The sequence below is a fragment of the Sus scrofa genome, chromosome 1 (assembly GCF_054392235.1).
Source record: "Sus scrofa isolate SSC_HxYL_T2T_F1_AM1 chromosome 1, Sscrofa_HxYL_maternal_Yorkshire_Landrace_v2.0, whole genome shotgun sequence".
In the NCBI taxonomy this organism is placed as follows: Eukaryota; Metazoa; Chordata; class Mammalia; order Artiodactyla; family Suidae; genus Sus; species Sus scrofa.
In genome coordinates this window covers 147,729,167-147,741,371 of record NC_139383.1, presented here as the reverse complement: position 1 = coordinate 147,741,371, position 12,205 = coordinate 147,729,167, and the positions used below count along the sequence as shown (strand labels likewise).

At 35.1% G+C, this 12,205-nt stretch overlaps 1 protein-coding gene across 2 annotated transcripts in view; it reads right to left on the bottom strand.

Moving 5' to 3' along the window:
- MEF2A (myocyte enhancer factor 2A) overlaps positions 1-12,205 on the bottom strand; it is a gene marked incomplete at its 5' end in the record, with an annotated part of 110,383 nt that overhangs the window by 81,713 nt on the left and 16,465 nt on the right. Inside the window, 1 exon segment of one of the 2 annotated variants that reach the window (NM_001099698.1) lies at positions 8,998-9,051. Coding sequence (NP_001093168.1) covers positions 8,998-9,051 — 54 coding nt within the window. 2 annotated transcript variants of the gene reach the window in all.

Genomic DNA, 12,205 nt, shown 5'->3' with positions numbered 1-12,205 from the left:
ATTTTAATAAATATTTAAGTTATACATATTATGTGTATTTCCTATTTCTCCTCTCTAAAAATAATGTGTTTTCTTTGCTCCTTTAGAAGAAATTTAAGGAAGATTAGCATTTTTGTTCTAGTGGATACCTTTGTAGTCACTATTTGGTCTGTCAAATCTTAATGACATTCTTTAACTCTCACTTATTGCCTAAACAATAACCAGTGTGCGTGTTCTACTTTCCTCTTTCTCTCTCCTTTCTATCATGTCTCAGTTGCATTATTTCTATTTTGTCAAAATAAAGTCATATATAATAAATATGACATATTATTCATCCACCCTTGCCCCCATGTTGCTTTAGGCTCAAATCTACAATTATGTATATTAAATGTTGGTCATGGACCGTTTGGCCTTAGTTTCCTGAGGCATCTCTCAGTTATATGAAGCTTATCCACCACTATACTATACAATAATAGTTCATAAGCACAAAACTCCCTGAACTCTAGTATGTTTAAAACTTGTTTTTATAACTTTTGTAGTTGAATACAGCTTGACTGCAAATTAAATCCTTGCTTCAGACTTTTCCCTCGCATTTTCAAAAAATGCTGCCCTATTTTATTATCTTCATTTTATATATTCATTTTGCAAAAGTTAGTATCAGTCTAATTCTCTGTACTTATAAATGTGTGGTTGTTTATACCTAGAAGCCCTGAGGATTTTTTCCTTATCTTAAGATCTAATCATTTCAGTAGGATATGTATCAAGGTTCATCTCTGCATTTCCACCTAATCCTTGATGTCTTGTTTTCTCTTCTTTATGAAAACTTTAATTAAAAATATTAGTTCTGGTTCTAAGGTTTTGTTTTACTTCTTTAGGGACTGCAATTACACATAAGTTGGACCTTCTTTATCCATATCCTTTTTCAACCAACTTCTCTCTAACCTTCTGAAATTACTTGTCTCATTTTCATTCATTTAGATTTTTCCCTACCTCCTTTCAACTAATAATAAGATTTCACTTGAATCTATTATTCCCTAATCACTGCGTAATTTAGTCTTTGTTTCAATATGACTTTATCTTTTTTCCTTCTGGAGTTTAATCACTTTGTTTCAGTTATGCTTTTTCTAAAAATCCACTTTCTTTCAGAGTATTTCAAAATTCTTAACCATGATTTTTTTTTGTCTGTAATATTCCTAAATATTTGTTTAAGGAAATTTATTCCAGCTTGGAAAGTCATATAAGCTTTTTCCTACTTTTTCATTGTTTGGGGGGGGAAACAACCTCATCACCTAAATAATTTGAATATCATTTTGTTTTCTTCTTTACAATAGTTTGCACAGGAGAAGAGTATTTATAGCACTGAATTTCTATGGAAAGAAATAACAGTGGAGAGTGGTTTAAAATATTCTTAGTTCAATAGCACCTCTCCTTTTAAAGGAATTAAGAATAGTCTCTTTAATGGAAGATATCGGTAGTGGGGAGAGGAGTGTTGTGTCCTTTGATAAATATATCCTTTGCAGGATTTGAAGGATTTGTATCTATCTCTTCTCTTCATTTCCATTCAACTAGCATTTTCCAAAGAGTACTTCTGCCTTCCTTTTTACCCTCTTTCTCCTCAAACAGTTGCTTTATCAAGACTACATACTTCCTTGAGCCCCATACATTTTAAGTCCTTTCTTTACCTGTGGTCTCTTATGATCTACAAAGAATATTTTTCAAAATTTCTGGACTTAACAGTAGACTTCCTCTTCTTGGTGGTGATCTCAAATCAATCTCAAGATACCTACATGGTCGGTCTCCTGTTCTCATTTCCACATACTTTTTCCTGAAGTACCCTTGCTCACTACAAAGACTTGCAGTATAAGTTCAACAGTATACTGTGACTTGCTAATAATTTTCCACTTGGAGGTAATGTGAATTTGGACATTCTTTTGCCTTCTAGTCGTGCCAAGGTTGTAAGTTTTATGTAATTCTATTTGCTCTTTTTGTTTTTCAGTATTTATTTTTGAAGAAATTATGTTGAGAGTTAGGATTTACAAAGCCACCATTACTTCAATTACTAAGAATTCTTCTATTACTTTGATTACTAAATCGATCTTTGTTTTGCAACAGGCTTTATTTTTTATTTATTTATTTTGCTTTTTAGGGTCGCACCCTTGGCATATGGAAGTTCCCAGGCTAGGGGTTGAATTGGAGCTACGGCTGCCAGCCTACCACACAGCCACAGCAACACAGGATCCAAGCTACGTCTGTGACCTACACCACAGCTTACAGCAATGCTAGATCCTTAACCCCTCGAGCAAGGCCAGGAATCAAACCTGCATCCTCATGGATCCTAGTCAGGTTCGTCAACTGCTGAGCCACAAAGGGAACTCCTGCAACAGGTTTTAAATTTTGATACTTGAAACATATTAAATATTTTATTTCATTTTATTTTAAATATTATAAAATTTAAAACTTAAAATATCAGTATTAATAAACCTATTTCAGTATCAGGCAAAATAAACATAAATTTTATTTTTAAATTGTCATTTTACTCAGTGTTGCAATGACTATAAAGAAAAAGAATAAGACTAAAGGGCTAGCCCACAAAATCCAGTGCCTCTATAAATGGAGATAGCAAATATGTAAGAACTGACATATGTTAGTTCTGGATAACAAATGTAAGTGTTTGAATATTTTTCTCTGTATTTTTTAAAAATTTACTTCTTTTTATTTTTTTTTAAAGTATAAGAGGATGTCCGTCTCTAAATAAGATGAAATAACCGGTAGAAGATCAAAGAACTCACTGAGATAAACTATAAAAACAGACTGGAATACACCAAATACATGAGAAAGCTGCTAAAGTGGGAAGTACTGAAGATGCCAAGACTCTAGAGGAATGAGAGATGGTGCTCTGCAGCTGCCTTTGCCCTGCAGGTATTTACTGATTTTGGGTATAGTATCTAGTCCTTTGGGGCAATGGGTTGCTACTGAGAGACAGAGCTTTTGTCCTGAGGGGTTGAAGACACAAAATGGAAGACTCTAGGGGCTAATATACCAGTGAGAAGGGAAGGACTGAGCTGGTCACTCTGACGCTCTGTGGAAGGGTTGGGGGGAAGAAAGGAAAAGAAGGGAATGAGTGAGGGAGGGAAGGGAGGAAAGGGAGGGAGGGATGGATGGAGGAAGGAACATATTCATAGATTACAAGTTTTCAGTTCTCCCTAAATCAATTCATATATCCAAAGGGGGAAAAAAAATCTAAATTCCAGTAAGTTTTCTTTGTTTGTTTTCTTGGGATGGTTTGTGCAATAATTTGCACTGGGTCAACTGAATATCCATATGAAAAATAAAAAATTTTGATCCCTACACCTCAGGCCACACACAAAAACAAATTCAAAATGAATAGCAGATCTAAAACATGATAGGTGAAATAGAAGAAAGCACAGAAGATGATCTTCATGGCCAGGTGTCAGGTAAAGATTTCTGAAATATAACACAAGGAATACTAGTCATAAATGGAGAAAAAAAGGTAAACTGAACAACATTAATGTTATTCACTTAAAAATAATTAAAGTAAAAAGGTAAGCCACAGTGTGAGAGAAAATATTTATAATGTAGATGATGGATCAAAAACTCAGAATAATTTATGTATATATAGGATATATCCTAATTCATATGAAAAAGGCAGGGAGGCAGCCCATTTGGAAAAAAAAAAAAATAGGAAAGGAAGTAAACAGGTAAGTCACAAAAGTAGATGGCCAATAAAAATATGAAAAGACAGAAACTTCCCCAGACATTAAACAAACTTAAAATGTTACTGTTGCTCACCTACTGAATGTCTAAAATAAAAAGGACAATACCAAGTACTGGTGAAGATTTAGGAGAGCTGGAACTCTTACACACTGTCAGAAGAGTGTAAACTATAAATCAGCACAACCACTTTAGAAAACTCCTTGTCAACTGCTATTAAAGTTCATCACAAATATACTCTGTGATTTAACAACTAAACACCCAGATGTCTGTGGGTACCAAAAGACATAGGTATATACAAGAATAGTCAAAATAAGAGTCATCAAAATAGTTGCAAAGTAAAAAACAACCCAAAAGGCTATTTACAAGAGAAAAAAATATATGCATTGTATTCTATTCACACAATAGAATATTATAAATTACTGAAAATGTACAAAATCTATCTCCATGCGATAGTAACACTGATGAATTTCACAAACATAATGCTGCAGGAAAGAATGTATGCTATTTATAAAAAATTTAACAATGGGCATAAATTAACCTCTGGTGTTAGAAATTAGGTTAATGACTTTCCTTGGGACAGGGTGATAACCACTGGGCAAAAGGTCAAAGGGTGTTTCTGAGGTGGTACAGTGAAGTATGCTGGCTACATGGCCATGTTCTTTTTTGCAAAAATTCACTGAGACACATACTTAGAATTTGTAGACTTTTCTTTTTGTCATACTTTAATATAAAGTTTACTTTTTTAAAAGTAGTGTGTTCACCCAAGGACAAACATACAGTTTTACCAGAAATTTCTAAGTGGAAGTGACGTGAAAAAGCTATTTAAGTGCATAATAGTGTCACCCCCAAGATTTTTCATTCACTGTTCCAATGACTTAAAGTGTGATATTTATCTTACTAGCTCAAAAACTCTAGTAATTCAAAACTCTATTTGTTATTACCTCCTTCAATAAATGCTCCTGAAGTATCCCACCAATGGATATTGGGTGGTTCCTTTCATAAACATTCCCATTACCAAAGATTACTTCTATTTGCAAAATACTTAAATCGTACACGTAGGCTATATATTTTTAATGAGTTTCTGGTGCCCAACAGTCTCTCAAATATAGGAGGTATTCAAATTTGTACGAAATAAATGACGGCTCTTCTGCACAGAAACAATTTTTCCCCTTTTAATTAAAGAATAATGAAACTTTTAACTCAGAATCCACAAATTCCAAAATCAGTAAAACTTTATTTATTTTTTTTTAAATTTACATTTTTAGGACTTCACCTGTGGCACATGGAAGTTCCCAGGCTAGGGGTCCGTCAAATGCGAGCTGCAGCTGCTGGCCTACACCACAGCCACAGCAGCTCAGGATCCAAGCTGTGTCTGTGACCTATGCCACAGTTCATGGCAATGCAGGATCCTTAAACCACTAAGCAAGGCAAAGGATTGAACCAGCATCCTCATTGGTGCTAGTGGGGTTCATACCCACTAAGTCACAATGGCAACTCCCAAAATCAATAAAATTAAGATACTGTTTTAGCTTATGACAAATTGTGTCTGTGACCAATCTAACCTTAGAAATAAACTGCCCAACTACCTTTTTTTATATCTTTCCTGCATTTTTTGCCAAAATCGTCTGAGGAGGAATTCAGAAACTCTTGTCCCATTTGGCTCTTGGCAAAGTGCTGACTTATTAGCAAATAAATTCAACATAGGTACAGGCTAATTCTTGTTACTGAGATAGAGTGGCAGGCTCCATTTTTTCAACCAGGACATTTCCTTAGCTTAAAAGTTCCATTACACAGTCACTTACATATTGCTAGTTCTCCTTTCCTCTAAACATGTGGAGTCCTCTCTACTGGTACTTCTAGTCTATTTATGCTCATTTTAAACATGATTCTCTATGGGATAATGAGAGCTCACAGGATCTTGTGTGCTTTATGTATGCTTGTATGTAGAGGACTCCCTAATAAGCCCTATTTTACATATATACCATACCTGTTCATGAAACAGGTCCCCAGAGCCCTCTACATGTCACCATTCTCAGACTTGTGAAGGGAAATTTACTTGCAATCTTGCTTAGAATCATTCCTTTGGAATCTTGGAATGGTTATTTTTTCTTCTCTATTTATCGGTCCTTATAATGAATCATACTGAGTGAGCCTTACACTTTAACAAATCTTCATGAACTGAAAAAAGGGCTTTCTTCAATTTGGTCTAACCCTAATCACTTCCACTAAAATCTTTACCAGCTGCTCACTTGAATTTCTGTCTTCAATTATAGATGAACTACTGCTTAGGCTTTGCAGAACACATTTTCAGTACTGTTCTGTTCCTGGTAAGATTCCAAAAACCAGCTGTTCTTGAAACTTCTGATATGCAACCTTTTTGGAGACAGCATTCTATGATATTATTTTTCCTTCTTTATTTTTTAAAATAAATTTTACTGGGGTACAGTTGACTTAGGAAGTGATAGTGATAGATACTCAGCTATACAGCAAAGTAAATCAGTTATACATATATGTTTCTTTTCAGATTACCTTCCCATATAGGTTATTACGCAGTATTGAGTAGATTACCTTGTGCTACACAGTAGGGCCTTGTTACCTATTTTATATATAGTAGTGTGTATATGTCAATCCCAACCCACTAATTTTATCGCTCCTACCTCACATTTCCCCTTTGGTAACAATATCTTTGGTTACAAAATCTTCAAGGCTGTTTCATAAGTTCTTTTGTATCACTTTTTGTTAGATTCCACATATTAGTGATCACATATTATATCTTTCTCTAACTTACTTCAATTAGTATGATAATTTCTAGGTCCATCCATGTTGCTGTAAATGGTGTTATTTCATTTTTTATGTCTAATAGTTCATCATAAATATGTACCACATCTTCTTTATCCATTCCTCTGTTGATGAACATTTAGGTTGCTTCCCATGTCTTGGCTATTGTAAATAGTGCTGCAAGGAACACTGAGGTGTGTGTATCTTTTCAAATAATAGTCTTTCTGGATATGCGTCAAGGAGTGGGATTCCTGGATCACATGGTAGTTCTAAATTTAGTTTTTTGTTAGTTTTATGGCCACACCTCTGGCATATGTAAATTCCCGGGCTAGGGATTAAATCCAAGCCTCATCTGTGGCAATGCCATATCCTTTAACCCACTGTGCCAGGCCAGGGATCAAACCCACAACTTGACAGCTACCTGAGCTGCTACAGTTGGATTCTTTTTTTTTTGTCTTTTTGCTATTTCTTGGGCCGCTCCTGCGGCATATGGAGGTTCCCAGGCTAGAGGTCCAATCGGAGCTGTAGCCACCGGCCTACGCCAGAGCCACAGCAACGCAGGATCCGAGCTGTGTCTGCAACCACAGCTCACGGCAACGCCGGATCGTTAACCCACTGAGCAAGGGCAGGGATCGAACCCGCAACCTCATGGTTCCTAGTCGGATTCGTTAACCACTGCGCCACCATGGGAACTCCTACAGTTGGATTCTTAATCCACTGCACCATGGCAGGAACTTTTGTATTCAGTTTAGGTTTTTTTTTTTTTTTTTTTGTCTTTTGTCCTTTTTAGGGCCTCACCTGTAGCATATGGAGATTCCCAGGCTAGGGGTCGGATCGGAGATACAGCTGCCAGCCTACGGCAGATCCAAGCCGCATCTGAGACCTACACCACAGCTCACGGCAACACCAGATCCTTAACCCACTGAGCGAGGCCAGGGATCGAATCCACAACCTCATGGTTCCTAGTTGGATTCGTTTCCACTGCGCCACGACGGGAACTCCTATATTTAGTTTTTTACAGAACCTCCATACTATTCTCTACAGTGGTTGCACCAGCTTACATTCCCACCAACAGTGTAGAAAGGTTCCCTTTTCTCCATACCCTCGCCAACATTTACTATTTGTAGATGTTTTTTTTTTTTTTTGTAGATTTTTTTGATGGCCATTTTGACTGGCACCAGGTGATACCTCACTGTAGTTTTGATTTGCATTTGTCTAATAATTAGCGATGTTCAGCTTCCTTTCATGTGCTTTTGGCCATCTGTATGTCTTCTTTGGAAAATGCCTATTTATATACCTCCTGCTCATTTTTTGATTGGGTTGTTTGCTTTTTTGATATTGAGCTACATGAGTTGTTTCTATATTTTGGAGATTAATCTGTCAGTCACTTCATTTGGAAATATTTTCTCCCATTCTTGTTTTGTTTACAGTTTCCTTTGTTGTGCAAAAGCTTTTAAGTTTCATTATGTCCCATTTGTTTAGTTTTGTTTTTATTTTCATTACTCTAGGAGTGGATTTAGGACCTAAACATAAGACCAGATACTATAAAACTCTTAAAGGAATACATGGGCAGAATACTCTTTCACATAAATCACAGCAGTATCTTCCTTCTTTTCTTTAAAACGAGTGGTTGGCAAACTTTTTCTTAGAAGGCCAGAGTAGATTTTAGGTTGATGGTCCATATAGTCTCTACGGAAACTACTCAACTTTGTTGTTTTAATGTGAAAGCAGTCATGGACAATATGTAAAGAAATTCACATGGCAATGTCCTGATAATGCTTTATTTATAAAAACAGGGAGCCAGCCCACAGAACATAATTTGCTCACACCGGCTTTAAAAACTTACACTTCTCGTGTTCACATACCAGTGTCATCACAATTATCTTGAATTTGTAAGGGTTTACTTACATTGTACTGAAAACTAAGTTTGATATATTTTATCAATTAAAGTTGATATATGTATGTCTGTGTGTGTATATATATATATATACATACATATATATATAACTTAGAAATATTTGATAATAAGAGCTGTAAAAAAAATTCACTATTTGTTGATTAATCAGAAAAATCTAACCAGAACACACTCACTGGTAACCATAGTTAATTTAGGAATTATCAAATCATGAAAATAGAGGTGATAATTTAAAATGATTATCAATGCCTATAAAACTAACAATCAGACAAAATCAAATGTACAGAAGACTAAAGCATATTATGATAAATCTATACAATGGATTTTAGCGGTGAGACTAGTGATTTTTCTTTTCCTATTTTGATCACCTATGTTTTCTATAATTAACAAAAAAAAATTTTATAATTAAAAGTTTCTTTAAGGCACATGATGAAAAGTCAAAAGTTTTTGACTTCTAAAAATTTTAATGTAGTACAGAAATAAAAATATTTTTCTGAAATTAAATTTTTTTAAAAAACCAACCATTCTATCCTGCATCCCTTTTTAAAAAATGTTTTACATCAATTAAATAAATTAAAATTTATATTTACCTGTCGGTTCCTTTCATCCATTATGCGTGTGATTTGTATTTTCTTCCGCCCCATTTTCAGTCACCTTCCCTTCTTTATATTCCAAATATTTAACTCAAAAATTAATTTTCTTCAATACCCTAATGCATTGTAAACAGCTTCTATTATTTCAGCTTCTAGTTCAAGAGCTACAGTTGAAATTTTCTATAAACTCTAAAAGAAAACACAAATAGAAAATTTAAATTTTATAAGTTTGCAAATCATGAAAATGTTACACAAATTTCAAACCTGCCTTTATAGTGCACACAGAAGCATTATTAGTTGAGCTTTTTTATTACATAAAATCAGTAAACAAGTTGAAGACTTGTTAATTTTACCGTTAAAGTATCTCTTGAACCTCTTCATACCTCTAGTTCTGTCTGGCTAAAAGAGTGAAATTATAATCTTTGAGGTTTTTCCTCAATGTATATAAAAATAGCAGCAATAAAAGCCAACACTCAAAGAGATTTTTCTATGTGCTAGGCACTTTTCTAAGGACATAATACATCTTAACTCATTCAATGATAACTTCCATCTTCTGAGTTACAATTATCCTCTCTACTTTATAAACAGGAGTATTAAGGCAGAGAGGTTAAATAATGTGTTCAAGGTCACACAGTGAGTGAGTGGCAGAGCTTGAAATATGAACTCAGGAAGTCTAGTTCTAGATCTTCTAATTTGAAACATTATGGAATATCTTTAAAAGCTTTTTATGGTCAACATGTCCAAGGATGAACTAATAATCTAGGTAGCCCCAATCTGCCTTTATAAATTCTTCTTACAAAATGCCCTAGCTACCAGCAAAATTACTGTTTGTTCATCCACAAAGACAATACATACTTTCATAACATGCACCTAAATGAAATATTATTTCTTTCCTTTTTTTTTTTTTTTTTTTTTTTTTGACTTCTTAGGGCCGCAACTGCGGCTTATGGAAGTTCCCAGGACAGGGGTCTAATCGGAGCTGCAGCTGCTAGCCTATGCCACAGCCATAGCAATGTCAGATCCAAACCATGTCTGTGATTTATACCATAGTTCACAGCAACACCAAATCCTTAACCCACTGAGCAAGGCCAGGGATCAGTAAACCTGCTCCTCATGGATACTAGTTGGATACGTTACCACTAAGCCACACTGGGAACTCTGAAACGCTATTCCTTTAGCCATTTAATTAACTATCCTTATGAGTCAAGATTCAGTTTGAAGGTCTCATCTCCCTGATGCAGCCAAGACCAATTCCCCTTGATAGAATAAACCATAGCACCTTACTTTGTGGGTATGTGTTTATAAATTCCAAGATCAGTTTCCTCTGAGACTGTGAAGCTTTCAAGAACAATGATTTTTTATTCCATTTATCTCAGTAGTAGAATGACCGGCAATGATATAATTTGTTGTCCTCTGAATGATAGCTGTGTCAAAAACCTAGTGCTTTCAAAGTTTATGTAATAAAATATTTGCAGGGGAGGGGGATAAATGTGAAAACATTCATAATAATAAATTCTCAGGAATTTTTTCAAGTATTTTTAATACTGTAAACGTAACGGTATAAAACTTCAGCTGTATTGTGCAAATCCAGTGTTTGACTAAATCTGGCTTTTGCTCAAAAGCAGTGTTTTTCAATTTTTATCACAACCACCATTATTATCAGCACAGCATTTCTTACATATCTTTCCTTACTTTATTCTGTTATTTCTTCATTTTTACAAATATTAATTGATCATCTATTAACAACTGACAACCTATTAACTGATCACCTGTGAAACAGGTACTTCCAAACACTGAACTAGGTATATATGATAAAATGGTCAAAAAAAAAGTCCTAATTTCTGATCTCACCGAGTTCAGAGACTGGTGGGGAAAACAGACATTTTTCAAATCATCATACAAATGAGCTTATACAAAAGTTCACTTATCTGATCTAAATTCATGGTCAGGACAGGCTTCACAGAGAACACATTTCATACTCAAACCTGAGTATGAGGCTGTACCTACTACCCAGAGAGAACAGCATGTGCAAAAGCCTCACAACAGAACAAGCGGGAAACATAAGAGCACTGAAATATGGCTAGTCACTGGGAGTAAACAAGCAGCTGTGCTGTAAAATGCTCCTATTTTCTCAACAGACTACAATATGAACAACAGAAGTTAGCTTACTGCAAATCATGTTACCCAAAAGATCACAGTGCATCCAATTCCCATTATGAAAACTTGCCCTGTAGCAGGCAAGATAATCACACATATCACCACAGACATAATAGGCTAAATCATAAAAGTATATCACTATATTATGTTGTATACCCTGAGAAATTATGAACATATCTGAGCATTTTGCTTTGCAAATGGTGAAGTGGGTTCTTCAAACCCATCTTTCCCTGAGAACCACTAGGAAAGCAAAACAAAAAGTAATCTGTTTAAAACCAATGAGTAACTTTCAAGACAAGAAGGATTTGCAGGGCTGAGATCTAAAAAAATAGGTGAGACCAGACTTTAGACTCATTTTTCCCCAGAGTCATCTGTAGATTGATAAAACACTGGCTGAGAGGTTGTGAAGCTAAGCAGAGCTTTCAACAGTTTTGTGGGTGGGAGCACAAAAATTCAATTCAGGGCCTGACTCAGGGGAACAGCCTCAGTAAACACATTGGGAATCTGGAGGGAATCCAAAGGATTATACCCTAGGTATAAAGATAAACCAGAGAGAGACCAGGTCACACAAAGTAAAGAAATATAGCTTCCAAGCATCTCAATCTCTGATTAGATTAAGGTAATCTGGGCTAGCTAGTGTCATTAGTCTAGGTGCATACCAGTAATTAATAATCCAAATTAGATTTAGAAAAACAAAACCCAATTATAATGTGACTGAAGAGGATACATCTTAAATTTGAAGCTACAGAAAAAATAAGAGTAAAAGCATGGAGAAATATCCTATGTAAAACACAAACCAAAAGAAAACTTGTGTAGCTATACTTTAGCATAGAAAATGTTGATGTATGAGATAAATACACAGAGAAATATGAATAAACATATACTGGGGTATTTTATTTCAATAAAAGTTCAATTCCCCAGGAAGGCACAGCAATTATAACTCTGAATGCACCTAAACACTTAAAGTCAGTTATCGTCTCCTGAAGAGCAGATGTTCTGTGCAAAACCCTAACCAGGAGCTTGTTTTCCATTATTTTATATAGGAAAA